The sequence below is a fragment of the Indicator indicator genome, chromosome 2 (genome assembly GCF_027791375.1).
Source record: "Indicator indicator isolate 239-I01 chromosome 2, UM_Iind_1.1, whole genome shotgun sequence".
Taxonomy (NCBI): Eukaryota; Metazoa; Chordata; class Aves; order Piciformes; family Indicatoridae; genus Indicator; species Indicator indicator.
In genome coordinates this window covers 1618859-1645072 of record NC_072011.1, presented here as the reverse complement: position 1 = coordinate 1645072, position 26214 = coordinate 1618859, and the positions used below count along the sequence as shown (strand labels likewise).

The window sequence follows — 26214 nt, the reverse complement described above, 5'->3', positions numbered from 1 at the left end:
TGGAAGTGTATTCATCCATTCATTAATTCATATGGAAATGTATTAATACATTTATTAATTCACTTGGAAAAGTGTTAATACATTCATTCATTCATTTGGAAGTGTATTAATACATTTATTAATTCACTTGGAAATGTGTTAATGCATTCATTCATTCGTTTGGAAGTGTATTAATACATTCATTAATTCATTTGGAAATGCATTAATGCAGTCATTAATTCATTTGTACTCAGTTTACTTTTGATCTTGCAGTGGAAAGCAATGTGCTTGGTGAGGAATGAAGGGAAATATCCTTATGAACCCATGGGATAATTAAAAAATAGCTTTCCAGAAAGGAATTTTTATGACTGTATTTCTCATTTGTATGCTGTTGGATGGGGCTGACATGTTCTAATTAAATCCCATTTAACATGAAGTAGTAAACCTGTTGGTTTTTAAATCTCCTAATGATGCACTGCAACCAGCACCAGAACAAGAGGACACAGTCTCAAGCTGTACAGAGGGAAGTTTAGGCTTGGTCTTAGAGAGAAATTCTTCCCAGAAAGAGAGATTGGCCATTGGAATGTGTTGCCCAGGGAGGTGCTGGGGTCAGTGTCCCTGAAGGCATTTAAGAACAGCCTGGATGAGGCAATTAGTGCCATGGTCTGGTTGATTAGATAGGGTTGGGTGATGGGTTAGACTTGATGATCTTGGAGATCTCTTCCAAGCTGGTTGATTCTGTGTGATAGGCAGGACCTGACAGCACAGGTGAGAGAATGATAGAATGGTCCAGGCCAGAAGGGACCTCCAAAGCTCACCCAGTTTGACCTCCCCTCAGTCAGCAAGGACATCCCCAACTAGATGAGGTTGCCCACAGCCCTCTACAGCCTCACCTTGAAGATCTCCAGGGATGGAGCCTCAACCACCTCCCTGGGCAACCTGTGCCAGTGTTCCACCACCCTCATAGTAAAGAACTTGTTCCTAACATCCAATTTGAATCTGCCTTGCTCTAGTTTGAAGCCATTGCTTCAACAGTGTTCCACATTTCTGACAGCTCATTGATCTCTTTCAGAACCTCTCACTACTGTGAAGAACTTAGTGGTTTATGACCCAACCACCAGTACTCTGAACATCCGATGGGATCACGCAGAAGGAAGTCCTCGCCAGTATAAAGTGTTCTACAGACCCACAGCTGGAGGTGCAGAAGAAATGGTAAACACTTCGTGTGGGTCTTAGTGTCTCAGAGAATCCACATCTCATGGAGCTAGGGAGAGAAATGCTCCTGAATGAAGTGGGTCTGGATGGAGAGAGTCCAAGGGAGAGCCATGAGGCTGATTAGGGCTAGGGAGGTTCTTCTCCCCCTCTGCTCTGCCCTGCTGAGACCACACCTGCAATACTGTGTTCAGTTTGGGGTCCCCCAGGTGCTGGAGAGAGACCAATGGAGAGCCACATGAGGATGCTTAGGGGACTTGAGCATCTCCCCTGGGAAGAGAGCCTGAGAGCCCTGGGGCTGTTTAGTCTGGAGAAGAGAAGACTGAGAGGGGATCTGATCAATGTCTGTCAAGAGCTGAGGGCTGGGGGTCAAGTGGAGGGGGCCAAGATCTTTTAGGTGGTGCACAGGAATAAGCCAAGGAACAACAGGTGCAAGCTTGAACAGAGATTTCAGCTCAACATGAGGGGAAACTTCTTTGGTGTGAGGGTGACAGAGCCCTGGGACAGGCTTCCCGGGAAGGTTGTGGAGTCTCCTTCTCTGGAGCCTTTCCAATCCCACCTGGATGCATTTCTGTGTGACCTACCCTGGGTGATGCTGCTCTGGCAGGGGGTTGGACTGGATGATCTCTGGAGGTTCTGTGATTTGTTGGTGGTCTATGCATTTGCATTCTTTCTGTTCATGGCTACCCTGGAGAAAATGCAGAGCCCCTCTGTGTAGGTCAGTTGCTCCTGTATGTACTGCAGGTGTTGGATTTGATACAGTAGAGCTTCACTGATTATTTCTTAGGACAAGGTTTTAACAGCTTGCTTTGTTTGTTTGTTTATTCTCAGGGCAATGTATGTGAATGTGAAGCTGATTTCAGGATGTACCAAAGGCTATAAAGTCAGCAGACCACAGTTCTACACTGTTTTACTGCTAAGACTGTAGGCAGTCAGCCTGGATGATACCTGTGAAAGCAGAGAAATTCACACAGGTGTCTTACTCTGATAGCCTAAACCAATCTTGATAATGGGAACCCTTGTTGCAGAGTGGGAAATTATTGTTCTTACCCACTTGTGTTTCTTTTCCCACACTTGTGCAATTGGATGTGGCTGTGAAATGAGGAGGGCAACCCTCTTGATAGCATCTGGAGAGGTTCTTAGATGTTGTTGTGGGACTTCACTTTCTCACAGGAGTTGCTCATTACTTCTTGTCTTTAGCATATTGTAGTGTTAAGCAATACTTCTTAGAAAGTGACCTTCTAATGCCTCTGCTCTGCTAAGCAGTCATTACAGAGATCACTGCAAATTCACAGAATCACAGGCTGCTAGGGGTGGGAAGGGACCTCTAGAAATCATCTAGTCCAACCCCCATGCTAGAGCAGCTTTGCCTAGATCAGGTTGCATAGAAGAGGGTTTGAGGGGACCTCTAGAAATCATCTAGTCCAACCCCCATGCTAGAGCAGCTTTGCCTAGATCAGGTTGCATAGAAGAGGGTTTGAGGGGACCTCTAGAAATCATCTAGTCCAACCCCCATGCTAGGGCAGCTTTGCCTAGATCAGGTTGCATAGAAGATATCTAGGTTGGGAAATTCTCCAGAGAAGGAATCCACAACCCCTGTGGGCAATCTGTTCCAGTGCCCTCTCACCCTCACCGTTAGGAATGTTTTTCCTTTATGTTCAGATGAAACTTGCTGTGTTCTAGTTTGTGCCTGTTGCCCCTTGTCCTATCGCTGAGCACCACTGAAAAGAGCCTGGCCCCATCCTCTTGATACCCACCCACTGGTAAATATTGATAAGATTCTGCTACTGTTATTAGTAGAAGAGTATCTGGACCAAAAAATGGATGATAGTTACATAAGCCTGGAGAAGAGGAGGCTCTGGGGAGACCTAATAGCAGCCTTCCAGTACCTGAGGGGGGCTCCAAGAAGGCTGCAGAGAGACTGTTTGCAAAGGGCTGCAGGGACAGGAGCAGGGACAATGGCTTCAAAGGAGAGCAGAGCAGCTTGAGATTGGATGTGAGGAAGAAGTTGTGCAGCAGGAGGGTGGTGGAACACTGGCACAGGTTGCTGATGGAGGTGGTTGAGGCTCCATCCCTGGAGATCTTGCAGGTGAGGCTGGAGAGGGCTGTGGGCAAGCTGCTCTAGTTGGGGATGTCCCTGCTGAGTGCAGAGGGCTTGGGCTGGATGAGCTGTGGAGGTCCTTTCCAACCCAGACCATTCTATGATTCTAAGAGAGCAGAGGACTTAGCAACCATTTTTGTTGGGTAGAAGTCAGTAGCACCTTGAAAGGCAGTTCCAGAAGATACCATGACTTGTTCTACTTCAAGATTCACCTTTTGTTATCACATCCAGTCTAGAAATGGCAATGTGGTGGAGGTGTGAGGGAAATGACAGCTTTTGACCTGTGGATGTAAATGTCATGCCTCTGCCTTTCTTTTTAAATCTGTAGACCACAGTGCCAGGAAACACAAACTATGTCATCCTGAGGACTCTTGAACCCAACACACCTTACACTGTAACTGTGGTCCCAGTTTTCCCAGAAGGGGATGGTGGACGTGTCTCTGACACTGGAAGAACTTGTAAGTCAAATACACCTTTTTTTCTTCTTCTTTTTCTTTTTTTTAGGAGAATTTGTTGTGTGGCTTGCTCAGATGATTAGAAAAATCTTTTTTTTTTTTTCCCATCAAATGTGGAAGTTTATTTTCCCCAAAGCTGAACCAGAGGTGTAAGACACTCTGTTTACCTGCTTGCTTGTTGTTGCACCTCTGTAACTTACTCCTTTTCCTTTGCCTTATTTGGGTGGAGGCTTTCAGTCCATTTATCTAAGGCAAGCTCTGAGATAATGCAGCAAATTCAGTGCTTATTTCCACACAGTAGGAAAACTTAATTGTAGTGCCAGTAGTAACACTGGTGAATAAATGGTAAATGTTGCTGCTAATCCATGCTGGTGTCCATGCCATGTACTTAAAATTTTCCAGGGACTTTGACCTTCTAATATTAGCATGAGCTAAAATGTGTGGTTTCTGGCTACTTTTCATACCTGTCTGATAGGGTAACAAAGTATTATGCTGATACCTTTAATCTTCACTATAAACGTATCTACTTTGCTGCCTGGCAGGGATGTCTGTAAAGATTTATCACTGAGATTCTTAGATGTCTGTAATTTAGGGTAATAAAAGTGCTGTGTTTGTCTTGGGCTGATGCTCTTTCCAGCTTCCTCTGAGCAGTGTTGTAAATTCCAGTAAAACTAGCACTTATGTAAGCAACTTTGCAAGAAAAAAAAAAAAAGAAATACCCAACTTAATTTAAATTATCCTTGATCTAGTGGAGAGAGGAACACCAAGAAACATCCAAGTTTACAATCCCACACCAAACAGCATGAATGTCCGGTGGGAACCTGCTCCGGGTCCAGTGCAGCAATATATAATTAATTACTCTCCACTCTCTGGCCCAAGGCCATCAGAATCTGTAAGTAATTTAGTTTTTTTTTAATACTATTCCTTAAAAGTGCATGGAAGACCTTGCTTCCTTCAATGAGTGTGGAGCAACAATAACAATAAACTCAGGCCAAGTGTCTGCCCAGGAATGTCTCTGCTTGAAAACACTGAGTCTGCAGGAATTTAGTCTGTTGTAAATGAATGTTTAACTTGCTGAAAGGAAAGAACTAAGCAATGAGACTCTCACTTGAAACTGAATGTTGAGAGAGACCAGCACTAACCTGGTGCTTGTGTCTTCTCCTAGGTAATTAGTGATAGAACAAGAGGGAATGGCCTTAAGCTATGACTGGGTAGGTTTAGACCTATTGAGTCTATTTTATTGAGAGAGACCAGCTCTAGCCTGGTGCTGGTTTCTTCTCACAGGTAATTAGTGATGGAACAACTGGGAATGGCCTCAAGCTGCTACTGGGTAGGTTTAGACTGGACATTAGGGAAAAATTTTTACAGCAAGAGTGGTCAGGGATTGGAATGTGCTGCCCAGGGAGGTGGTTGAGTCCCGAAGACTGGCTGTGTTTGGATGTGGTGCCTTGGGGCTGTGGTTTAGGGGTGACCCTTGTAGAGCAAGGTTAATGGTTGGGCTTGGTGCTCCTGAGGGGCTTTTCCAGCCTGAATGTTTCTGTGATTGTGTGATTGAGGACTGAGTATCCTTTATCATATTGCAGGTAAAGATGAGTTAAAATAAAACTCTTAAACTAGTTTTTTTTCCCAAGAGAAAAGGAAACAAGAAGTATTTATTAGGAAACAGAATCATAGAATCAAATCACAGAATTGTCAGTGTTGTTTGGGACATCAAGGACCATCCAGTTTCACCCCCCCCCGCCATGGGCAGGGACACCTCACACTAGATCAGGTTGCCTAGAGCCACATCTAGCCTGGCCTTAAAAACCTCCAGGGATGGGACTTCTACCACCTCCCTGAGCAACCCCAACTCCCTTCCCTGGAGATCTTCAAGGTGAGGCTCAATGAGGCCCTGGGCAACCTGATCCAGTTGGGGATGTCCTGTGGACTATAGGGAGGTCAGACTGGATGAATTTTGGAGGTCCCTTCTGGCCTGGACCATTCTATGATTCTCTGATTCAGATTCTATGAAGATATGGTATAAATGGAAGCTTTTTGTGTTTAATGCAGCTGCCTTGTTTGTGTTTTAGATTGTGGTCCCAGGCACCACTCGTGACGTGACACTGGAGCGCTTGACTCCTGACACTGCTTACTCCATCAGTGTTGTAGCTCGCTATGCAGATGGGGAAGGAAATCCCAGCCAAGCACAGGGAAGAACATGTAAGAGGCAATCAGTCCTCACTTTGTGAGTTGTATGTCAAAACTGGGGTGAGGAGAGTTTATAGCAGTGTCCCAAACAGTCTCAGCTGATCAGTGCATCTGTTGCGGCTGAAGCAATTCCAGACCTCCACGGGAGGGAGGTTTTGCTGTGTTGCCTGACATTCATGGCACATCCATGACCACTGAGGTAATTTGAAGGGATAAGAGTGTGAAAATCTCTTCCTTAAAATGTGATTACAGTCAAATAGCAATTTTTCTTGTGGAAAAAATATAAAAATACTTGCACATTTGGATGGGTTCTCTTTCTGTGTTTCTGGGTAGAATTTGCTAGAAACAGGAAAAAAAAGTATGCTTCATGTTTTATGTCCTACATAGTAATTTTCTATGTCAATCTCTCTAGATGTTTGTGTGTTTGTTTTTTTTTTCCCTCCAGGTGTGCCTAAACACCAAAACATCCTTGCTATAATTTAGCTTGTGGGATCTTGCCATAATTTAGCTTGTGGGATCTTGGTTGGCTTGCACTTGGCTTCTTTAAAATTCACCCTAGAAATAAGGTGTAAAGAAACTCTCTGTGACAATAATAGCTCACCTCCCCTCTGCTGCTTCTTTGCTCTCTTGGTTGCATCCCCATATTTCTCTACATCTTGCAGGTGTGCCAGGCTGCAGTTCAACTTGTCTGCAAGAGTCTGAGAAGCAGAATGTGTATGGATGCTTTCTTCCTTTCCATCCTGCTCCAGTTCCCCTAGTTAAGGCTTTGCTTCACTTAAGGCCTTTCAGACACTGCTCTGTTATTATTGGCTAAATCTGCCTGTATATGTTTATTTAGGGTGACAGGGAGGGCCCTCAGCTGTGGCTTCAAGGTTACATAGTTGAATCAGTGAGAGTGACACTGAGCTGCAGGAATCCTGCTCCACGCAACCTTCTCTATTTTCTCTCTTCAGTGCCTCGCAGTGGTCCAAGGAATGTCAGAGTGTTTGATGAGACCACAAACAGCCTTTCTGTGCAATGGGACCATGCTGATGGGCCAGTCCAGCAGTACAGAATCATTTATTCACCCACTGTGGGAGACCCTATAGATGAATATGTAAGTTTTACAATTCTTTAGTAAGCACTGAGATGTTCTCAGTTGGTTCTTTGGGCTACACAATGGGTTCACAGAATCACAGAATGCATCAGGTTGGAAGGGACTCTCAAAGGTCATCTTGTTTAGCCCCTCCTCAGGGAGCAGGGACACCTCCATCTAGAAAAGGTTCTTTGATCTGCACGTGGGTAGGGAGGCTTTCCAAAGGGACTTGGATAGATTGGATCCATGGCCAACATCAACAGGAAGAGCTTCAACAAGGCCAAGTGCCAGGTCCTGCACTTGGGGAACAACAACCCCAAGTAAGGCTTGGGGCAGTGTGGCTAGAAAGCTGCTGGCAGAAAGGGAGCTGGGGGTGCTGATGGCCAAGCAGCTGAAGAGGAGGCAGCAGTGTGCCCAGGTGGCCAAGAAAGCCAAAGACATCCTGGCTGGGATCAGCAATGCTGTGTCCAGCAGGAGCAGGGAGGGGATTGTCCCCTGGGACTCAGCTCTGGGGAGGCCACACCTGGAGTGTTGTGTCCAGTTTGGGACACCTGAATGCAAGAGAGATGTGGAGGTGCTGGAGCCAGGGCAGAGGAGGGCAAGGAAGCTGGGAAGGGGCTGGAGAAGAAATGTGCTGGAGAGAGACTGAAGGAGCTGGGGCTGGTTAGTGTGAAAGAGAGGAGGCTGAGGGGAGACCTCCTGGCTGTCTGCAGCTCCCTGCAAGGAGGTTGTGGAGAGGTTGGTGCTGGTCTCTTCTGCCAGGTGATTAGTGAGAGAAGAAGAGGGAAGAGCCTCAAGCTGCCCCTGGGGAGGTTTAGAGTGTCCCTTAGGCAGCAGAGTGGTCAGGGCTTGGAATGTGCTGGGCAGGGAGGTGGTGGAGTGCCCAAGGCTGGCTGTGTTTGAAGGTGGTTTGGCTGTGGTGCTTGGGGCTGTGGTTTAGGGGTGAGCCTTGCAGAGTAGGGTTAATGGTTGGGCTTGGTGCTCCTGAGGGGCTTTTCCAACCTGAATTTTCCTGTGGTTCTGTGTGACCAATGCTGCCAAGCCATGGATTGTATGGAACAAGATGTTTTTAACAAACTTGCAGAGCACGTGTGGTTTAATGAACTGACTCATGAGTATGATAATGTTAACTATGAGTCACACATTAGAGGACTCTGAGGAGAACCTCTTCAAACAGTGTGCTACGGTTAGTTGCCATCTGTTACTTCCTACCCTGTTCATCATGAAGCCAGTGTGCTGAAATACAGAATCAACATAAAGCTGCATTTTAGAAACTGAAGAGAGTTGCCAGAGTGTTTGATAAGAAAGTGACAGTAACTTTGATTTAGCTTCTAAGTTGCTTCTGTAAGGTTCAGAATGAATTCTACGTGTTTGTGTTTAATTTCCTGCAGCTTACTTGTAGCAGAAGTTAATCTGAAGCTTAGAAAATTCTTGGTGTGTTTATAGCACAGCCAAGCTCAGATCCTATAGATGTCAATGGCAGAACTCCTGCTGACTGCTGACAGCCAAAACAGAACATGCATAGAGCACGACTGAAATGCTCTCACTTCTTAATTATTATTGGGTAGGGCATGCTGAAAATTCAGTGGCTGAGAATTCCCTCCTGGGACACACATATTTTTCAACACACACATCTTCTTGGCAGAAAATATTGGATATTTCATGAAAGTATCAAGTCTTGAATAACTGAGAGTTTTTATCGGGTGATAACGGAAAAAACAAAGAATCAGAGACTTGTTGGGGCTTGGAGGGACATCAAGGATCACCCAGTTCCAACACCTCACAGTAGATCAGGTTGCAGTTACATTCAGCCTGGCTGCAAAAACCTCCAGGGATGAGGCTTCCACCACCTCCCTGGGCAACCTGTGCCAGTGTCTCACCACCCTCATGGGGAACAACTTCTTCCTAACATCCAATCTGAATCTACCTATTTCTACTTTTGCTCCATTCCTCCCATTCCTATCACTCCCTGACACCCTAAAAGGTCCTTCCCCATCTTTTTTGTAGGCCCCCTTCAGATCCTGGAAGGCCAAAAGAAGGTCTCCTTGGAGCCTTCTCCTCTCCAGACTGGACAGCCCCAACTCTCTCAGTCTGTCTCCATAGCAGAGGAGTTCCAGCCTTCTGCTCATCCTCATGGCTCTCTCTGGACACCTTCCAGCAAATGTTGACTTGGATGTACTTTTGAGATAGAGATCTCAAGTTGCTTTCCACAGTTTCAGTGCTTAATGGTCATTTTATGGAGCAGTGTCCCTTTTTTTGGATCTTACCTACCTGTTTCTTTAGAAGAGGGCACAGGTGCAGGACTGCATCAGGAAGCTGAGGAGGTTGAGGGGTGCATAAAGAGGCATTTTTTTCACACATCAAAATATTTAGAGCTTCCCTCTCAGTCCAACTTGTTTCTGCCAAGAAAATGCTGTCCTCAAATGAGGATAATAAAAAGCTAGACATGAAATTGCTGAGCAGCATAAATTACTTTGACTTCTATCCTCATTTTAGGAGGTTTTTTTCCCCCTCTCTTCTTCCTGTCTCCAAACACATCACAATGACGTTTTTCTTTCCATGTGGAAACATCACTGAAATCTTGGAGAGGAACTGCAACACCATAGTCTCATCTGACGATAGGGATATAACCCTTAAGATATCCTGAATGACTTTATCTACAGTGGACAGAAAAAAAGAAGTCCACCTACTGTGAAACCAAATTTGTAGTTGTCATTATTGATTAGTTACTGAACTGTTTCCCCTTAAGATATCCTGAATGACTTTGTCTACAGTGGACAGAAAAAAAAGCCCAAAACAGTTCATCTACTGCGAAACCAAATTTGTAGTTGTCATTATTGCTCAGTTACTGAACTGTTAGCTGAGACTTGGACAGACTGAGAGCTGGGCAGAGAGGAATTTAATGAGGTTCAACAAGGCTAAGTGCAGAGTCCTGCACCTGGGCAGGAAGAACAAACTGCAGCAGGACAGGTTGGGAGGGGATCTGCTGGAGAGCAGCCCCAAGGAGAAGGAGCTGGGAGTGCTGGTGGGCAGCAAGTTCTGCATGGGACAGCAATGTGCCCTGGGGGGCAAGAAGACCAATGGGAGCCTGGGGGGCATTCAGAGGAGTGTGTCCAGCAGAGCCAGGGAGGTTCTCCTCCCCCTCTACTCCGCCCTGGTGAGATCTCACCTGGAATATTGTATCCAGCTCTGGGCTCCCCAGTGGAGGAGGGACAGGGATCTGCTGGAGAGAGTCCAAGGGAGGGCTCCAAGGATGCTGAAGGGACTGGAGCACTGCCTGGGGAGGAGAGTCTGAGAGCCCTGGGGGTGCTTAGTCTGGAGAGGAGAAGGCTGAGAGGGATCTGATCAATGTCTCTCAATAGCTAAGGGCTGGGGTTCAGGAGGTAGGGACAGGGACAGGCTCTGCTCAGTTGTGCCCTGTTATAGGCCAAGGGGCAATGGATGTAAACTGCAGCACAGGAGGTTCCACCTCAACATGAGGAGGAACTTCTTGACTGTGAGAGTCACAGAGCACTGGAGCAGGCTGCCCAGAGAGATTGTGGAGTCTCCTTCTGTGGAGACTTTCAAGACCCATCTGGATGTGTTCCTGTATGACCTGTGCTGGATTCTCTGGTCCTGCTCTGGCAGGGGGGTTGGACTCAATGATCTCCAGAGGTCCTTTCCATCCCCTAACATCCTGTGATCCTGTGATTTACAGTGTATATAAAAAAAGTGCACCTGCTGTGAAACCAAATTTGTAGTTGTGATTATTGATCAGTCACAGAGCTGTGACTTTGCCAATCTGTTTCTCTCTTGTTCCAGACAACAGTTCCTGGGATAAGAAATAATGTGATACTACAACCCCTGCAGTCAGACACTCCCTATAAAATCACTGTTGTGGCTGTATACGAAGATGGAGATGGTGGACAACTGACTGGAAATGGCAGAACTGGTGACTACTTTTAATATTGGATATTCTTTTATTTATTTATTTAATTTGAGACACATATTATTATTTGAGTCTTCCAGCAGTATTAAGGTTTCATTATATTAATTATGCCTTTTGATTACCTAGAAGAGTTACAGTGTAAGTTTCTAGAGGCTGAAATAAGAAGTGCCTCATTATAGTTGTTTCATTTCTTTTCACTTTTTCAGCTGGCCTGCTTCCTCCTCAAAATATGTATATAACTGATGAATGGTACACAAGATTCAGAGTGTCCTGGGATCCTTCACCATCCCCTGTTCTGGGCTATAAAATTGTGTACAAACCTGTGGGTAAGCAAAACCTATTCACTCTGAGTAGGAACAGTGAGGAGATCAGAGCACAAATCATCTGCGTGGTTAAATGTTTGCAGTAGAGGATTTGTTTCCTTTTGTTTGCTGATTTTGATGGAAGTTTGTCTTAGGATCAGTGTTTTATAAAGAGCACACAACAGCAAACACAGTGCTTCATAGATTCAGTTACAGAGATTGAATTGTAGAGTCACAATTCAATACAGTGACTTGGGTAAGTCCTGGACTAGAGGTAGTTTTTCTCTCTTTATTTCCTCTTCTTGTATTTCTGAGGATATGAACTGGTGGTGTGTATGAGATGAATACTGAACAGATATTTAAGGCAGCAATGTCCTTCAGAATCTTTGCTTCATATGATGATGAAATAAATGTCCTTCAGGGCCTTTGCTTTAAGTGATAATGAACCAATATAGAAGCCTCCCCCTCTCCTCTGTTCTGCTGTGGCCCCACCTGGAGTACTGCATCCAGTTCTGGGCTGCCCAGTTCAAGAGGGACAGGGATCTACTTGGCAGGGTCCAAGGGAGGGCTCCAAGGATGCTGAAGGGACTGGAGCACTGCCTGGGGAGGAGAGGCTGAGAGCTCTGGGGGTGGTTAGTGTGGAGAGGAGAAGGCTGAGAGGGATCTGATCAATGTCTCTCAATAGCTGAGGGCTGGGGGTCAGGAGGGAGGGGGCAGGGACAGGCTCTGCTCAGTTGCAGCCTGGGATAGGACAAGGGGCAATGGATGTAAACTGCAGCACAGGAGGTTCCACCTCAACATAAGGAGGAACTTCTTGACTGTGAGGATCAACAGGCTCCCCAGAGGGGTTGTGGAGTCTCCGTCTCTGGAGACTTTCAAGACCCATCTGGATGTGTTCCTGTATGACCTGTGCTGGATTCTCTGGTCCTGCTCTGGCAGGGGGGTTGGACTTGAACATCTCCAGAGGTCCTTTCCAACCCTTAACACCCTATGATCCCATTGTGTAAGATAAAACGAACACAAGTATTGCACAATTGCTTGTAAAGCTGTGTGCATGTTCTGTTGCAAGAATCTAATATGGTAAAACTCTAGAGATTAGTGTATTTGTGAGCTAAATTAAACACAAGCATTTTATCACAGCTTGTAAAGTTCTGTGCATGTTTTGTTGCAGCAATCTAATATGGTAAAGCCCTAGAAATGAGCATATTTGTGAGCTAAATTAAGCACAAACATTTTATCACAGCTTGTAAAGCTCTGTGCATGTTCTGTTGCAACAGTCTAGTATGCTAAATATTACTTAATTTGTTTTGTTTTGGGAAAAAAATTGAACACCTAGTGGCAGGTAAGAGACAGCAAATGGTTTTGTAGTTCACCTAATCATAAGCCTTTCTCTCTGTACTTCCTGAATTCTTCCTTTCAATTCCAGGTTCAAATGAGCCCATGGAGGTGTTTGTGGGAGAAGTGACTTCCTACACTTTGCATAATCTGTCTCCCAGTACTACTTATGATGTGAATGTTTATGCCCAGTATGATTCTGGAATGAGCATACCTCTGACAGATCAAGGCACTACATGTAAGTCAAAATAACTTTGGTGTAGTCATGCCAGGTATGTGTGTTGATCTGAGATGATTTGGAGTAAGAGAGGATTTTTAAGGCTGAATATCCTCCCGAGGGGAATACTTTAACCATTTGTTCCTCATGGAGATCTCAAAACCACTGAGGTTGGGGAGAGTAATGGAAATACAGTTTTGAGTTATAATTTGATGATACAAAATTTTCTAGTCTGGTTCCTAAAATTGTATTCAGCTGTAGTTGGAGTCAGTCTTTAACTGTGTCCAAGCTACTACAAGATCTAACCATGCTAAGCTTGTGGCTACTTGGCTTTTATCTCACACTTATGCCCAGTGGTTAAATAATGTTTTTGGAAAGGAGATGATTTTGTGGATGGCCTCAGTTAAGAGGCTTCTAAAAATGTCTTCAGTTAAGATGAATCAAGCACCCTGGGTTTTGGTAATTCAGTCCATTCTTTTCATACTGCCACATATATGAGAGAGATTCTTGAACTCAAGAATAAGGAACTCGACTTCATGTGAAACTCAACTCAAGATAAAGAGCTCAACTTCACATGACAACTTAATGGAGGAAGGCTATCAGACCTTGAGCCTGTGTGACTAGCTAGGCTGGGCTCTGTCTGCACAGAAAACGAAGAGACTTGCCTAGATCTGCTCTTTCCTTCTATTAAAAAATTAAAATAAATCCATTTCTGGACCATCACTGCTAACAAAAATTTTCATTTTGATGTGCTTCATCCATGGCATCCTGTTTTCCAGAGAACAATGTCTCTCTTTCTCTGTTCACAGTGTATTTGAATGTCACTGACCTAACGAGTTACAAAGTAGGTTGGGATACTTTCTGCATCCGTTGGTCACCTCATCGGTCAGCAACCTCCTACAGACTGAAGCTGAACCCAGCTGATGGTAAGTGCATTTATCTTCTTTCAGGGGCAGCACCCACCAGAAGCCACACCAAGCTGTGTGCTGCAGCAGAAAGGCTGGAGGGAAGGGATCCATGCAGAGGGAGCTGGGCCCAAGCCACCCTCGTGAGGTTCAACAAGACTAAGTGCAAGCTACTGCAGCTGGGTCGAGGCAATCCCAGGCACTGAGATAGGCTGGGCAGGGACTGGCTTGAGAACAGCCCTGAAGAAAAGGACTTGGGGGTGCTGGGGGAGGAGAAGCTCAGCACGAACCAGCAGTGAGCACTTGCAGCCCAGAGAGCCAAGCAGAGCCTGGGCTGCAGCAGGAGAAGTGTGGCCAGCAGGGCCAGGGAGGGGATTCTCCCCATCTGCTCTGCTCTGGTGACACCACACCTGGAGCTCTGTGTCCAGTGCTGGAGCCTCTATTACAGGAAGGATCTGGAGGTGCTGGAAGGTGTCCAGAGAAGGGCCCTGAGGATGAGGACTGGAGCTGCTCTGCTCTGGAGACAGACTGAGAGAGTTGGGATTGTGCAGTCTGGAGAAGAGTAGGCTTTGAGGAGACTTTGTTGGGATCTTCCAGTATCTGAAGGGGGCTCCAAGAAAGCTGGGGAGGGACTTTTGAGGGTGCTAGAGAGTGATAGGACTGGGGGGAATGGAGCAAAACTAGAAATGGGTAGATTCAGATTGGATGTTAGGAAGAAGTTGTTCCCCATGAGGGTGGTGAGACACTGGCACAGGTTGCCCAGGGAGGTGGTGGAAGCCTCATCCCTGGAGGTTTTTGCAGCCAGGCTGGATGTGGCTGTGAGCAACCTGCTGTGGTGTGAGGTGTCCCTGCCCATGGCAGGGGGGTTGGAACTGAATGAGCCTTGAGGTCCCTTCCAACCCTAACAACTCTGTGATTCTGTAATCTGTTTATAATAGAGTGGTGAAAAAAGCCACACAGAGGTAGTGCTGCTTATTGTAAAGTGAACTTTCCTTGGTGGAAAGTTTCTTGGTTACTTGAGTTTCACAAGTACACTGTAATGTTCCTCTCCAATAAGCTCCAGGGTGCATGGTCATGACACAGTCTTGACCTAGAAAGGCTTCTATGGGCCACCAGGGAGATTGCTGTCCCATCCCTTCCAACCTCTTCTCCAGGAATCTCTGATTTCTGCACTTCTTCATACACATTAAAATGGAAGTAGTGGGATCTAACTTTCCCCTGGGCTTTTTCTGGCAGGTTCCAGAGGACAGGAAATCACAATCCGTGGATCAGAAACAAGCCATTGCTTTACTGGCCTCTCACCAGACACAGAGTACAATGCCACTGTCTTTGTTCAGACCCCAAACCTTGAGGGACCTCCAGTCTCTATGAGGGAGCACACAGGTAGGTAACAGATGCTGTGAACCCTAACATTTGCTTGAGGAACTTAGCATGTTTCAGCTGCAGAACTCGTCACTCTCCTAAATGGCTTTCAATGCTTCTTTCAAGTCATCTTTCCTCTTGCTCTCAATGGAATGCCAAACGGACTTTATGAGAGAGAAATTCTTCTGCTCCTCTTCAAACCAAGTATTTCCTAGGAGCTGCATGAAAACCAGTGCATTGTCACAGTGCAATGTTATTCAGCTCATGTAGAAGTCTTCCTGTTATAATTAAGTCATGCACCTTTGGTTTAACAATGGCCATAATCTCATGGCTCTTGGAACACAAGAAATTTTCCCTGCCAATTACACATGGTTTAGGTTAGTGGGAAAATGATTCAAGTCTTTCTGTGTGGTGCTATGATTCTAGAGCTTTTCCTTGAACTTAGTCATTTATATGGACTAAAAAATATTCTTTCCTTTCAGTTCTCAAACCTACAGAGGCACCAACTCCACCCCCTACACCTCCTCCACCTCCCACGATCCCTCCAGCTCGGGATGGTATGTTCAGAATTATTTAGTATTTTATATAGTTGCTGCAGTTCTTCAGAATTTTATTCTACAATTTAAAACAAGCACAGCATAGGAAAATGAAGTTTCAGACTGTCCTGGTTTGAGCTGGAAAACAGCTCTGGACAGAAAGTATTTCAGTGGACAATTTATGTTTTATGGTAGCTGCACAAAAAAAAAAAAAAAAAAGAAAAAAAAACAACCCAAAAATTAACTTAAAAAATTTAATTCTTGAAAGCTTCCTCGTTTCTCAAAGTTTCCTTTGGAAACTTTATTAAAAAAAATAAAAAAGCTTTTGTGTAGTAATAAAATGTTGCTGAATATTTGTCCTTCTTGACTTGTCAGATTTTCCAGCAATGCTCTTTATTTCACAGTGATAGAATTCATGTGTTCTAACTGGTCCTTTTTCTTGGCCTTTCAGTATGCAGAGGTGCCAAAGCAGACATAGTCTTCTTGACTGATGCTTCCTGGAGTATTGGTGATGATAACTTCAACAAAGTAGTGAAATTTGTTTTTAACACAGTAGGAGCCTTTGACTTGATTAATCCTGCTGGAATCCAGGTAGGTTTGTTAATTCCATTGAGTGCATTTTGGAGGGAAACTGAAACTGGAACTGAATTACTGAAGTTACAGCTGATTTTTCACAGTCTCACAATATATCAGAGCTTGGAAGGGACCTCAAGAGATCATCAGGTCCAACTCCCCCTTCCAAAGCAGGATCACTTAGGGTAGTCTGCACAGGAATGCATCCAGGTGGGGTTGGAAAGTCTCCAGAGAAGGAGACTCCACAACCTCTCTGGGCAGCCTGCTCCAGGGCTCTGTCACCCTCACTGTAAAAAAGTTTCTCCTTATGTTGAGCTGAAATCTTCTCTGTTCCACTTTGTCTCCATTGTTCCTTGGCTTATTGCTGTGAACCACCCAAAAGAGCCTGGCCCCCTTCACTTGACCCCCACCCCTCAGCTCTTGAGAGACATTGATCAGATCCCCTCTCAGCCTTCTCTTCTCCACACTAAACAGCCCCAGGGCTCTCAGGCTCTCTTCCCAGGGGAGATGCTCAAGTCCCCTAAGCATCTTCGTGGCTCTCCCTTGGACTCTCTCCAGCAGCTCTCTGTCTCTCTTGAACATTCCTTTAAGAATGCTGTCACTTTTTTGTTGGTTTGTTTGTTTTTGTGTTAGAGTGTTGTACAGCATGTGTGTACATGCCTGCATATATAATTATGAAATACATTGCTCCTTTTGTAAAAACAAAGGGAATCCACTTTATCTTAAGAAGCTAATACTCTGAAGGAGAAAAATTGTAGTGTGTGGGAATCCCAGTTCAAGAGGGACAGGGATCTACTCAAGAGAGTCCAAAGGAGGGCTATCAGGATGGTCAAGGGACTGGAGCACTGCCTGGTGAGGAGAGGCCGATAACCCTGGGGCTGTTTAGTCTGGAGAGGAGAAGACTGAGAGGGGATTTAATAAATGTCTATAAATATCTGAGGGCTGGGGGTCAAGAAGGAGGGGACAGGCTCTGCTCAGTTGCAGCCTGGGATAGGACAAGGGCAATGGGTGGAAACTCCAGCACAGGAGGTTCAATCTCAACATGAGGAAGAACTTCTTCAGTGTGAGGGTCCCAGAGAGGTTGTGGAGTCTCCTTCTCTGGAGACTTTCAAGACCCATCTGGATGTGTTCCTGTGTGACCTGTGCTGGATTCTCTGGTCCTGCTCTGGCAGGGCAGTTGGGCTGGAAGATCTCTGGAGGTCCCTTCCAACCTCTAACATCCTGTGAGCCTGTGATCCTCCAGGAAGAGAAATTGGGATGGTTGATTTTATATTTTCATTTCTTTGTATAGAGCATCCACACCTGGCACACTGCATAATTGTTACATGCTAGGTTTTGTCTGTGTCATGTCAGAAGTCTGCTTTGGGGGAGAGTCTGAAGGTTCAGTGGGGCTTAAATTTTAATTATTCTTGTAATTCCTTAAACAAAACTAAATAAAAAAAAAAGGGAGAGGATTTTTAGATACTGTGCATAGAATCATATCATCGAATGGTTTGGATTGGCAGGAACCTCCAAAGGTCATCCAGTCCAACGCCCCTGCAGTCAGCAGGGACATCTGCTAGATCAGATTGCTCAGAGCCCTGTCCAGCCTGACCCTGAATATCTCCAGGGATGAGACCTCAACCACCTCCCTGGGCAACCTGTTTCAGTGTTCCACCACCCTCATGGTGCAGAACTTGCTCCTATCAACCAATCTAAATTTACTCAAATCTAGACCCGTTGCCCCTCACCATATCACTGCAGGCCTTTACAAACAGTCTCTCTGCAGCCTTCTTGTAGTCCCTTCAGATACTGGCAGACTACTATTAGGTCTTTTAGAGCCTTCTCTTCCCCAGGCTGAACACCCCCAGCTGCCTCAGCCTGTCCTTGAGCAGCACAGGCACTGCATTATAGCCACAGTATATATATACTGCATTATAGCCACAGTAATCATTTAACCATCTGTATTTAACATCACAGCACATTTCATATGTGAAAGAGAAAGAGGAAGGTGTTGTGTGTACATTGCTGTGGGGTTTTCTGTGCATGTCAATATGTTTGTGTGCATTACTAGACATATATGAAAAGGGTTTTTCAGCTTCCAGTGTACCACAATCTATATTTCAGTGGAGAGATTGGTCTGAATGTGTAGCTATGAGACTGAACTCTGATATATTGCATTTCAGGTTTCATTTGTGCAGTACAGTGATGAGGCAAAATCTGAATTTAAGCTGAATACCTTTGACGATAAGGCCCAGGCCCTAGGAGCTCTTCAAAACATTCAGTATAGAGGAGGCAATACAAGGACAGGTAATTCTGAGCACTAATTATATTTACTTAAGACAAAATATCTCCAGAAACTGCCTCATCATCCTAACATTGTGTGGCTGAAGACTTAGGGCTTCCTATTCTGGGTTAGCTGCGTGGCTGTTCCCCTCTCAAAGTGAAATGAGGGATTTCTTCTCCTGTGGCTAATGCAACTGACTCCTTGTACAATTGTGCATTTTGCAGGCAAAGCCCTGACCTTTATCAAGGAGAAGGTTTTGACTTGGGAGAGTGGCATGAGGAGAGGTGTTCCCAAGGTACTGGTTGTTGTCACAGACGGTCGGTCTCAGGACGAGGTGAGGAAAGCAGCGACAGTCATACAGCACTCTGGTAAGCAAGTCTCAGTACCTGACTTCCACTGCCTGGGGTGTGTCAAGCAATTAATGCAGAATGTTTCCAGGGGTGAGGAGTTTGCTTCAATTATCTGAGAAATCCTTTCATCATTTGTGGGCTTAGAAACTTGTTCTGCGTGTTTGGGAAAAACTCAAAACTATTGAAAGCATTTAGATTCTGTGGCCCAGGCTCACTTTTTCTTTCTCTAGGCTTCTCTCTAGGGAAGGATGTGGCTTCCCAAGATCTTAAGTCATTCCTCATGCATTTAACTTCCCAGTCATGACTTTTGGATATGCTTTTCTCCCCTTGCTGTGTGGTACCCAGGGACTGCTGTGCTCCATTCTAATGCTTTGGATGTAGTGGGCTTGCCTTTTGAGCTTGATGTTTTACCTGGTACAAACCAGGGGATCTGCAGCTAAAATAACTGCTGTTGGTGGAGCTGGGTCTGAAGTGACTCCTTCACTGCCTTTTGAGCTGAGAAGCATTCCTTTTCCTCTTTGGATTTGCTGAACATGGCTTATGTGAGTCTGATAATCTAAGACTGTCCCTGCAGCCAGCAGTTCTGCATTTCAGTGCATGACCCACCTGGAGTTCTGCTTCTTGAGTAAGGACACTTTGTACTTCCTTACAGAAATCACTGTCATGTAAATCACAAGTGGTCACCTCCTCTGCCTCTGGGATCTGAAGGAATCAGCTCTGTCTAGATGCTTTCTAAAGATGTTTGTCTATCCTGTTCATAAAAATCTCCACAGCCTCCCTGGCTAATCTGTTTCAGTGCTTAGCTACCCTAACAGTTGAGTATTTCTTCAGGCTAATGAAACTATTGCCTTACCTACTTAACCAGGAAAGCAGCTGATCCCTGTCCACCTTGATGGACCTTCATATTTGAAACCTGGTGTCACTTCTTCTTTTTAAGACCAAACAAACCATTTCCTTCAACCTCCTCTTGATAGGAGGATTGGAAAATATGATAATTTTTTTGCTCTTCTCTCTACTTTCTTTGGTTTCTTTGCATCCTAAGTGTTATGTTTAAAGCTGGACAGAGTATTTCAGACAAAGCTTCACCAGAACTGGCTACAGAGGAATAATAATAACTTTCTTTTTGAAAAAAATGAGGAATGTGAATCAAGACAGCTTTTAGCTTCTACAATAAATGTGAATTCTACTTTTGGCCTCCAAGCATCATTTCCAGTGTTTGTGCAGTTTCTTATCAATGAAATGTTGTGAGAGATTTTTATTTTCTATGTGGTGCTGAATTGTGGAGTGACTTCTTTGGGTTTTCTTTCATCCTTGTTTTCTCAGTATGGCAAAAAGATGTCAAATTATCACATGGAGGTCTAGGTAGGGGAAAGGTAGGGAAGAAATGAGTCAGAGACAGAATTCTGTAAAGGCTAGAAGACAGCAGGAAACAAAAACTTGTCATGGAAGGCAAGGAGATGTTAAATTAAGGATTTGAAGAAGAAAATCACCCTAACAAAGAAGAATATCATGCTGTGACACTTGGTGATGTTGATTTTAGAGGAAAACCAGACAGCTAGTTTAGACTTGTTGCTAATTTGGATAGTAAAAATTGGTGAGATGAATGCCACTCTAAGAAAGTGAAACTGAGAGGCATGAAAGGCAGGAGATGGCAATAGACAGAGAACTGCATAACTGATAGTATGAGGAGACCCTGTTGTGGCCTTCCAGTGTCTTAAGGGGGCCTACAAGAAAGCTGTGAAGGGCTAAGAGGATGATCAGAGAGCTGGAGCTGCTGTGCTGTGGAGACAGACTGAGAGAGTTGGGGTTTGTGCAGTCTGGAGAGGAGAAGGCTCTGAGGAGACCTTCTTGTGGCCTTCCAGGATCTGAAGGGGGCTCCAAGAAAGCTGGGGAGGGACTTTTTATGGTGTCAGGGAGTGATAGGACTGAGGGGAATGGAATGAAAGTAGAGATGGGGAGATTCAGATTGGATGTCAGGAAGAAGTTGTTCCCCATGAGGGTGGTGAGAGACTGGCACAGATTGCCCAGGGAGGTGGTGGAAGCCTCATCCCTGGAGGTTTTTGCAGCCAGGCTGGATGTGGCTGTGAGCAACCTGCTGTGGTGTGAGGTGTCCCTGGCCATGGCAGGGGGTTGGGACTGGATGATCCTTGAGGTCCCTTCCAACCCTAACAATTCTGTGACTCTATGAACAGAGTTTGAGGACATAGAACAGGTTTAAGATAGTGTAGAATTAAGAGGACTGTACATTATATATGAGACAGTGAGGTGATCATGTAGCCAAGGCTGTGTGAGACTGCCCAACACAAATCAGTGAAGGAAGGAGAAAACTGTGAAAGAAAAATGCAACAGCATTTTATTCCCTCCTGAGCTTTGACAAGGTGAAAGAGATATCCAGAAGCTATGCTCATAATGAAATCCAGATGAAAGGCTAGGTAGAACCAGAGAAATCCTCATGAAGGGCAGGTGAAAGGCTAGGTAGAACCAGAGAAATCCTCATGAAGGGCAGATGAAAGGCTAGGTAGAACCAGAGAAATCCTCATGAAGGGCAGGTGAAAGGCTAGGTAGAACCAGAGAAATCAATGACAGAGATGATTTGTGAAATATTGCCCCCCAAAATGGCAATGTAAGCTCACTGCAAGTGTTGTTGTTGCAGGCTTCAGTGTTTTTGTGGTTGGTGTGGCTGATGTGGATTACAACGAGCTGGCAAAGATCGCCAGCAAGCCCAGCGAGCGTCACGTGTTTATTGTCGATGACTTCGATGCCTTTGAGAAGATTCAAGATAACCTTGTCACCTTTGTGTGTGAGACAGCTACCTCAAGTGAGTAGAAGACATCATTTTAACACCCTGGGGTCCTCTGTGGGCTGTTGTTGTCAGTCTAAGACCAGGTGTCTTGACCATGGAGTGAAAAGTCCTCCAAGTACCAGAGAGGTGCAGGGAGGTGGACACCAGAAAGAGTAATCTGAGTTATTTCATGCCCCCAAAACTTGCAACCCCTTTAAAATGGTGCATTTCTACCTGTTCTGTCCTTTCTTCTCTCTGCTCCCTTCTCAGTGCTCCGAGCTATTATCTCTCATATGTTCTTGGGGGAGTTGAGGTTGGAGGAGACCTCCAGAGATCATCCAGTCCAACCCCCCTGCCAAAGCAGCATCACCCAGGGGAGTCTGCACAGCAATGCATCCAGGTGGGGTTGGAAAGTCTCCAGAGAAGGAGACTCCACAACCTCTCTGGGCAGCCTGTCCCAGGGCCCCCTCACCATCTCTACAAAGAAGTTTCTCCTCCTGTTGAGCTGAAACCTTCTCTGTTCAAGCTTGAACCTGTGGTTCCTTGGCTTATTGCTGTGCCGCACCCAGCAGAGCTTGGCCCCCTCCACTTGACCCCCAGCCCTCAGCTGTTGAGAGACATTGATCAGATCCCTCTCAGCCTTCTCTTCTCCATACTAAACAGCCCCAGGGCTCTCAGGCTCTCTTCATAAGAGAGATGGTCAAGTCCCTAAGCATCCTTCTGGCTCTCCATTGAATTCTCTCCAGCAGGTCTCTGTCTTCCTTGAACTGGGGAGCCCCAAACTGGACAGTTTGGGCCTGGTTGGTGGCAGGGGCAGGGAGGTATTGGGGAGGCATTGAGGCCTGGTTGAGGGGGAGGCTTTGGGGGATGTTGGCCTCGTGAGGGTTTGGTAAGCCCAGGATGGAGATTTGTGCTGAGGCTGAGTATGTATTTGTGCATTGTGTATGTTTTCGTCCTGTGGTGTATAGTTGTGAGCAGTACTTCCATTTAAATCCCCAATTCTTTCCAATCCTGTGTGGAGGGTTTTCCTTTTACTCCTTTGTGGAGGGGGGAAAGACTTTCTCTCTGTTCTAAAACTACAACAGCTGTAGGTAGGCATCTGCTCCATCATTACAGCTGAGTTGAGGCAATTCCAAGCACCAATCCAGGATGGGCAGGGACTGGCTGGAGAGCAGCCCTGAGGAGAGGGACTTGGGGGTGCTGGGGGATGAAAAGCTCCACAGGAGCCAGCAGTGAGCACTTGCAGCCCAGAGAGCCAAGCAGAGCCTGGGCTGCAGCAAGAGAAGTGTGGCCAGCAGGGCCAGGGAGGGGATTCTCCCCCTCTGCTCCACTCTGGTGAGACCACACCTGGAGCTCTGTGTCCAGTGCTGGAGCTTCTGTTCCAGGAAGGATCTAGAGGTGCTGGAATGTGTCCAGAGAAGGGCCACAAGGATGATCAGAGGGCTGGAGCTGCTCTGCTGTGGAGACAGATTGAGAGAGTTGGGGTTGTGCAGTCTGGAGAGGAGAAGGCTCTGAGGAGACCTTCTTGTGGCGTTCCAGGATCTGCAGGGGGCTCCAAGAAAGCTGGGGAGGGACTTTTGAGGGTGTCAGGGAGTGACAGGACTGGGGGGAATGGAACAAAGCTGGAAGTGGGGAGATTCAGGCTGGACGTAAGGAAGAAGTTCTTCCCCATGAGAGTGGTGAGAGCCTGGAATGGGTTGTCCAGGGAGGTGGTTGAGGCTCCATCCCTGGAGGTGTTTAAGGCCAGGCTGGATGTGGCTCTGGCCAGCCTGATGTAGTGTGAGGTGTCCCTGCCCACGGCAGGAGGGTTGGAACTGGCTGAGCCTTGTGGTGCCTTCCAACCCTGACTGATTCTATGATTCTATGATCATAGACCTCCATGGGCTGCAGGGACATAGCCTTTCTCACCATGGTCTTCACCATGGTGAATACAAAATTCTGTAAAGCCCAGAAGAAACAAAAACTTGGTATAGAAGGCATGGAGATGTTTATCTAAGGATCTGAAGAAGAAAATCACCCTAACAAAGGAGGATATCATACTGTGACACCTGGTGATGTTGATTTATAGTCTGGTTGCTCCTCAGTCTTCCCTTCTCCAGGCTAAACAGTCCAAGGTCTCTCAGCTTTTCCTCATGAGAGAGATGTTCTGCTCCCTTAATCACCCTCCACTGGACTCTCTCGAGTAGTTTCCTGTCTCTTTTGAACTGGGGACCCCAGAAGAGGACACAGTACTCCAGATGAGACCTCACCAGAGCAGAGGGGCAGGAGAACCTCCTTCAACCTACTAGCCACACTTTTCTGAGCCACACTCTGAACATGAGCCAGCAGTGTGCCCAGGCAGCCAGGAGAGCCAATGGCATCCTGGCCTGGATCAGGAATAGTGTAGCCAGCAGGACAAGGGAGGTTATTCTTCCCCTGGACTCAGCACTGGTCAGGCCACACCTTGGGAACTGTGTCCAGTTCTGGGCTCCTCAGTTCAAGAAAGATGTTGAGTTGCTTGAATGTATCCAGAGAAGGGCAACAAAGCAAGGGGGGGAGTCTGGAGCACAGCCCTGTGAGGAGAGGCTGAGGGAGCTGGGGGTGTTTAGCCTGGAGAAGAGGAGGCTTGGGGGAGACCTTATTGCTGTCTACAACTGCCTGAAGGAAGGTTGTAGCCAGGTGGGGGGTGGTAGGAGGAAGTTTTTCCTAGAAAGAGAGATTGGCCATTGGGATGTGCTGCCCAGGGAGGTGGTGGAGTCACCATCCCTGGAGATGTTTAAAAAAATCCTGGATGAGGCACTTAGTGCCATGGTCTAGCTGATTGGTTAGGGCTGGGTTATAGGTTGGACTTGATGATCTTGGAGGTCTTTTCCAACCTGGTTGATTCTATGATTCTTAATGCATCCCAGGAGACTATTTGCCCTCTTGGCCACAAAGGCACATTGCTCTCATGGCCAACTTGCTGTCCTCCAGGATGCCTAATGTGATGCAGGCACAATAGATCTCCTATATCTCACTGGTCTCGGGCTCTAGGGGTGCTGAAGAGGTGCAGCTCTTGTGTGTGATGATGTTTCAGAGCTCTCTAAACAAAGTTCTGTTGTTTACCCCAGTGAGATCCTCCTATGGCAAAAATGAGGCATTCTCAGGCCTGTCATGGGTGACTGTGCACTCCCTGCCTGCCTCATCTACTGCCTCCTGAGGAGCAATACAAATCTGCAGTTTTTCCTTGAGAATCTGACAGCTATTTTGTCAGCCTGACTCATGCCTTAAATATTCCTGGAAAGACCGTGTAAGTGAGCTGGGGGTGTTTAGCCTGGAGAAGAGAAGGCTCAAGGGAGACCTTATTGCTCTCTACAACTCCCTGAAGGGAGGTTGTAGCTTGGTGGTTGTCAGCCTCTTCTCCCAGTGGCAGAACAAGAAAACACAGTCTCAAGCTGCACCAGGGAAGGTTTAGGCTGGATGTGAGGAAGAAATTCTTCCCAGAAAGAGAGATTGGCCATTGGAATGTGCTGCCTGGGGAGGTGGTGGAGTCACCCTCCCTGGAAAGTGTTTAAAAAGAACCTGGATGTGGCACTTAGTGCCATTGTTTAGTTGATTAGATGGTGTTGGGTGATAGGTTGGACTGGATGATCTCAAAGGTCTTTTCCAACCTGGTTCGTTCTGTGATTCTGCCATTGTGTTCCTTTCTTCTTACAAAGTAGACTCTTAAAATATTTGGGGGTGTGTGTGTGTGTGTTCATTTCTTACACCATACCATTTGTCAAAGTAGAGATTTCCTTCTAAAAGTAACAAGTAAAGGATTTAAAGAGTACAGAACAAGAAATGTCCTAAAATTTGTCTGATAGTTAATAACAGCACAGAATATTAGGCCATAAACCTTTGTGAAATGTGTATGGTCATTCCCTGGAGGTGTTTACGGCCAGGCTGGATGAGGCTCTGGCCAGCCTGATCTAGTGTGAGGTGTCCCTGCCCATGGCAGGGGGGTTGGAACTGGATGAGCCTTGTGGTCCCTACCAACCCTGACTGATTCTATGATTCTATATCCTAGTGCAGTTTTGAATTATGGCTTTGTTTTGTGTCTTTCAGCTTGTCCTCTCATTTACTTGGAGGGATACACTTCACCTGGTAAGGAACATATTTCAGAATAGATTGATTTGCTTCTTTTCCTTCTCTGCAGTGTTTTTTATTTATTGTGTTCTCTCTGGATTTAAAGGTTTCAAGATGCTGGAATCTTACAACCTAACGGAGAAGCATTTTGCTTCTGTACAAGGAGTGTCACTGGAATCAGGCTCTTTCCCAAGCTATGTAGCATATAAACTCCACAAAAATGCCTTTGTCAGCCAGCCAATACGGTAAGTAAGCCTGCAGTACTCATGTGAGGAGTGGCTGAGGGACCTGGGGTTGTTTAGTCTGGAGAAGAGGAGGCTGAGGGGAGACCTCACTGCTCTCTACAACTACCTGAAAGAAGGCTGTAGCGAGGTTGGAGGTAGAATCATAGAATTGTCAGGGTTGGAAGGGACCTCAAGGCTCATTCAGTTCCAACCCCCTGCCATGGGCAGGGACACCTCACACCACAGCAGGTTGCTCACAGCCACATCCAGCCTGGCTGCAAAAACCTCCAGGGATGAGGCTTCCATCACCTCCCTGGGCAACCTGTGCCAGTCTCTCAC

The 26214-nt window shown here is 46.0% G+C and overlaps 1 protein-coding gene across 1 annotated transcript in view; it reads left to right on the top strand.

Annotated features, from left to right (window-relative positions):
- Positions 1–26214, top strand: part of COL12A1 (collagen type XII alpha 1 chain) — a 147594-nt gene that overhangs the window by 77282 nt on the left and 44098 nt on the right. Inside the window, exons 32-48 of the mRNA XM_054399216.1 lie at positions 1052–1191; positions 3621–3750; positions 4497–4639; positions 5817–5946; positions 6888–7030; positions 10811–10940; positions 11144–11263; positions 12666–12812; positions 13601–13717; positions 14933–15079; positions 15541–15615; positions 16046–16185; positions 18333–18456; positions 18658–18801; positions 21437–21601; positions 25631–25669; positions 25758–25896. Of these exons, the coding sequence (XP_054255191.1) occupies positions 1052–1191; positions 3621–3750; positions 4497–4639; positions 5817–5946; positions 6888–7030; positions 10811–10940; positions 11144–11263; positions 12666–12812; positions 13601–13717; positions 14933–15079; positions 15541–15615; positions 16046–16185; positions 18333–18456; positions 18658–18801; positions 21437–21601; positions 25631–25669; positions 25758–25896 (2173 nt within the window). The remainder of the gene's footprint in view (positions 1–1051; positions 1192–3620; positions 3751–4496; positions 4640–5816; positions 5947–6887; positions 7031–10810; positions 10941–11143; positions 11264–12665; positions 12813–13600; positions 13718–14932; positions 15080–15540; positions 15616–16045; positions 16186–18332; positions 18457–18657; positions 18802–21436; positions 21602–25630; positions 25670–25757; positions 25897–26214) is intronic.